General features: G+C 35.7%; 1 protein-coding gene across 1 annotated transcript in view; it reads left to right on the forward strand.

Moving 5' to 3' along the window:
- LOC107572605 (uncharacterized) overlaps nucleotides 1–4,550 on the forward strand; it is a gene marked incomplete at its 3' end in the record, with an annotated part of 68,933 nt that extends 64,383 nt beyond the window's left edge. The window contains exon 8 of the mRNA XM_016259025.1: nucleotides 4,170–4,550. Coding sequence (XP_016114511.1) covers nucleotides 4,170–4,550 — 381 coding nt within the window. The remainder of the gene's footprint in view (nucleotides 1–4,169) is intronic.
- Nucleotides 4,551–4,664: the final 114 nt, after the last annotated feature.

The raw sequence follows: 4,664 nt of genomic DNA on the forward strand, positions 1-4,664 counted from the left end.
AGCTTTGTTTTTTGTATTGTATTTATTTTAACTGGTTAATAGCACATCTATGACACAAATTGTGTGATTTATGACACATTAGTGTGCTAAATATTTTAAGACACTGTATGTGTTAAGAAGACTAACACACTGGTTGTGCTAAAATTGAATAAACACAATGTGTTGTCCTTAACTAGACACACAGGTGTGTTAAGACATAACAAAGGTTGTGTTGTTTTTAACACATCCGTTTTAAGAGTGTTTTAATCCACCAAAACCGAGAAAATCATTAATTTTTCTTGGCTGCTTTTATTTATTTATTTTATTTATGCAATATTATTTAATATTTGATTCTTCCATTTCTGCATCTAAACACCTACAAACCTAAAACTTTATGCTATTGTTTGCAATTTGCTTATTGCACAATTTACTGGTATCTATACTTTTATTATCATAATAAACTTCTTTGTTAGAATACAAAATTACTGCGGTCTATAACAAATATTACCAGGGTTCGTATAAGGTGCTTTAAATGTTTGAAGTACTTGACTTTGACTTTTTGAAATTTAAATCCTAAAAAAAAACCTTGGAAACTGCCATATTTATGAAAAGGTACCTAAAAAGTGCTTGAACTATTGAAAAACAATATATATTAAATTAGTGATACATTTTTGCTAATGACAATATATATGAAATTAGTGTTTAATTTGTGCTAATGACGATTTTTTGTTGTCATAAAAAGCTTCTTCATTACAATACAAAATTACAAAAGTTTATAGAAAATAATATGAAAACAATAACTGTTGTACTTTTTTAATCATTATATTGTTTATATATTATAATTGTTAACCACATAACAAGTGACACAATAATGAATCATTACTGCTTAAAAATGTTGAAAATTCAAATGTTAAAGCATGAAATAAGATACCAAATCAGTGAATTTGAGTTTAATGTGGGTATATTATCAGTAACGTACTCATTAAACATTTGTTATCATTCAAAAACACTGGCCATTTATATTAATGTGATTCAGAGATGAAGGCCATAATACTAATATTGTCCACACGAGGAAGCCACAGGATAGCAAATCCTTCAAGATAAAAACTGTGAAAATAATTCAATAAATTGACTTGTATTATTAAACAGCATATAAATTCATTTTATTTTCATAAAGTTTAATAAAGCCCAATATAAAAAGTATTCAAAAACTGTAATATCCTCAATATTCCAATAGAACATATATTTTTTTATCTTAATTTTAATGGTATTGACAATATGTTTGTCAAGTTGTCAGACATAACTGAATGTATGTCCAACTGAAGAAGGGACACTATATTATCTATTTTCATATTGTGCATATAATAATACTCACATAAAGACTCATAATTTACTTGAAAAGAGACATGTCCATTGTATAACTCATCTACACAAGCCATTGTGCTTGGACCCCGATGATCGCCTCAAGTTAAACTGCATTGTTTCAGTTACCTTCTTTGTCGTTGCCCACAACGCTTCGGTGACAGGACTACAGGACTTTGAAATAACAAACTGGTAAAACAATAAAAGGCATGACTTATTTCACATCCAGCTAGCCAACTCTGTCCAAGCTGTTGTCATAGCCTAATTGGCTTTTTTATTAGAATACAACATAGCAAGGGTCAATAGAAAAATATTATGAAAACTATAACCGTTGTACTTTTGTTTGCAGCGGGGCAGCTCAAGAACGCCGAACACACAAGTATTCTGGCTCTTTTGCCTCAAGGCTGCCCATGCCGCTTTGTCAAGCCAACATTTTAAGTTTGGTCACAAACTTTAGCTTCTAATTAGAATTCTTCTTAGACTAAAATAATTAATAATTAATGTGAATAATTATGCGTAAAACCATCAGGAACCATTTAGTCTCCATTTCCACCATTTTCCAGAACTGCAACCTTCCTGGAGTCTCCAGAAGTGCAAGGTGTCAGGTTCTCAGAGATTTTGCTTGGGTAAAAATATCCTAAAAAATGACACTCACTTAATAAGAATAACATGCTGAAGTGTTGTGAAATACACAAAGACTAATTTGTATAGGCTTTATATACAGAAAAGTTGAGAGTGACTCTTGAAGGTCCAGCACCACATCCTCTTTTACCACTGTTTTGGAGAATTTATTCAGAGTTTTAGCAGCTCATTTTTAGTCAATCTCTGCAAGACAGACTTTTCAGGATAGAAGATGGACTAAAAATGAAATCCCAAAACTTACTGCCAGATTCTGAAACCCTAAGCCTAAGAGTTTCAGATACACATAGTGTTTAGATTCATTTTATGTACAGAAATATTCTTTTTTTAGTTGACTCAAATGAAGTTCACAGTGATACTGTAATCACGTTATTAACACAACATAAATATTAGTTGTTGTTTTTTTTGTTTTTTTTGCACTGGATGGTTTAAGGCAATTTACAATGAAATTATTGTTTCCATTGTCAGTTTTTTATTCAGATTATCTATGCTTTTAATTAAACAATACTTTTCTATTTAACAGACATTTTTGCCTAATGCCAGAAAATTACAGTTTTTATGGGATTTTTTTTTTTTGCAGTGTATTCTTCCGTTGACCCCTGCTACAACTACACTGTGCTGGACGATCCATGGAGAGCCAACAGCAGTCACCTATCAAGCTCCTACAAGTGTGACAGTGATCTCACCTCCAGCAGCTGGTATCGTCTCTTCATTAACAACTTGAGCGCTCACATCCCAGACACGTGTGTTGCTCAGTATAGCTGTGGCACTGCTGCCCCACTGTGGATTCGTGGTGGACACCCAACAGTTGAAGATGGAGTCGTCACTCGAGATGTCTGCTTAAGAATATATATTTGCGGTATAAGTACCAAAAACCATCTAAATATATTTTTACAGCTCCTCTCTCAGGAGCTCTGCTAAGAACAGGTCGATTTTGTCCTGTCTAATTAATATTCATGAGCCTCTCTTCTGATTGGCCTGTTGTTTTCTGAGTGACACACAACAAGGCCAACCACAGGTAACTAGGGTCAGCGACGTCACAGCGCTAGCTGGAGGCAACACAACAAAGGGGAAACGGGAGGTGGCCCATTCAAACCAGCGCAGGTTCGGCTACATAAGGAGCTTAAAATATCATGTTGTGATGTAGGGTGCCAGAATCTACGTAATACAGCCTCAAATTAGAAATTTGATCGCTTATCTGCTGCCACTGCCAGACCAAAAACCGACGACAGCTGTGATCTGCTACCACTGCCAGACAAAAAACCGACAGCTTTGGTTAAACGCGATAAAACGAGCAGACTGGACAGAAAGGATCAACAAAAATGCTCGCGTTTGCAGCCCACACTTCTTATCAGAAAAGGTTCAATAAAGTATTGTCTTTTGTTGTTATGGGCGCGTCTACAGATTTCTTGCCATATGTCTATGTTTCTTGCATCTCATGACTATGTCGTGTATGAAATAATGTCTGTGCATGTGTGTAAAACAACAAACTGACAATTCATATATAATCATTTGTAATTGTATATACATTGTTGTGGGGGTTTGGCAAAAGGAGAGTGGGACTGTGGGCGGTGCTCGGGGTGGTGACTGACGGCGGTGACTGTGTAGTTCTGCCCTCAACTTTTTACGGAAATCACAACGGTTCGTGAAAAATAGCTAGAACTTTAAGCAGGCTGTGTGCATTTTACTGTGGACTGACTGTTTTGAAACTTATATGGTAGTTAAATAGCCCCTAGACCTCAGTAATCGTGAAAAAAGCCAGGAAATTTCAGTTTTGACAATATGGGACCTTTAAGTTCTGGATTTTCCTCTCTCCTAAAACTTCTTCCTCTGTTTTCAAAAACTTTTTTACAATTTTTCTCCACAAGAGGCAAAAACAAAAAGCTAAACTAGCATTAGCATGCAGTGCCAACCTCGACTACCAGGTGCCACTATCAGAAAGCACTGAATCAGTTGGTAATGTATTGTGCTGTGGTATTTTAACTGTACATGATCAGATCTGTAGATTGGCGTGTTGAGCTTCTGTGCATTTGGACCTGTATTAGAATTTAAATCTGGGGAAATAAACCCGTTTCTGCTGATTAGTAAAGTTGTCTTCATTTCTGAAGCAGACTGTATGAGAACAGCTGCTAGTAATGTTCATTTGTACTGTATAATGTACTGCTAAAAAATAAATATTTTAATTACAGAATATACCTCTGTTGACCCCTGCTACAACTACACTGTGCTGGACAATCCATGGAGAGCCACTAACATATATGCTTCAGGCAGTAATTGTGACCAGTATGTCACCTGGAGCGGCTGGTATCGTCTCTTCATTAACAACATGAGCGCTCACATCCCAGACACGTGTGTTGCTCAGTATAGCTGTGGCACTGCTGCTCCACTGTGGATTCGTGGTGGACACCCAACAGTTGAAGATGGAGTCGTCACTCGAGATGTCTGCGGTCACTATAACAATTACTGCTGCTATTTCGGGTCTTTTCCCATTAAAGTCAAAGCCTGTCCAGGCAATTATTATGTCTATGAGCTGGTTAGACCAACTATCTGCTATTCAGCATACTGTGCAGGTAATTATATTTACACTCATGATATTTGTCTTTCTGCTTATTAATCACTATTCATCCAAACTTTCAGATGTTACCAGCATTAACACGAACTCTCTCTCTCTATATATATATATA

This window comes from Sinocyclocheilus grahami, unplaced genomic scaffold (assembly GCF_001515645.1).
Source record: "Sinocyclocheilus grahami isolate Dianchi unplaced genomic scaffold, SAMN03320097.WGS_v1.1 scaffold1781.1, whole genome shotgun sequence".
Lineage (NCBI taxonomy): Eukaryota > Metazoa > Chordata > Actinopteri > Cypriniformes > Cyprinidae > Sinocyclocheilus > Sinocyclocheilus grahami.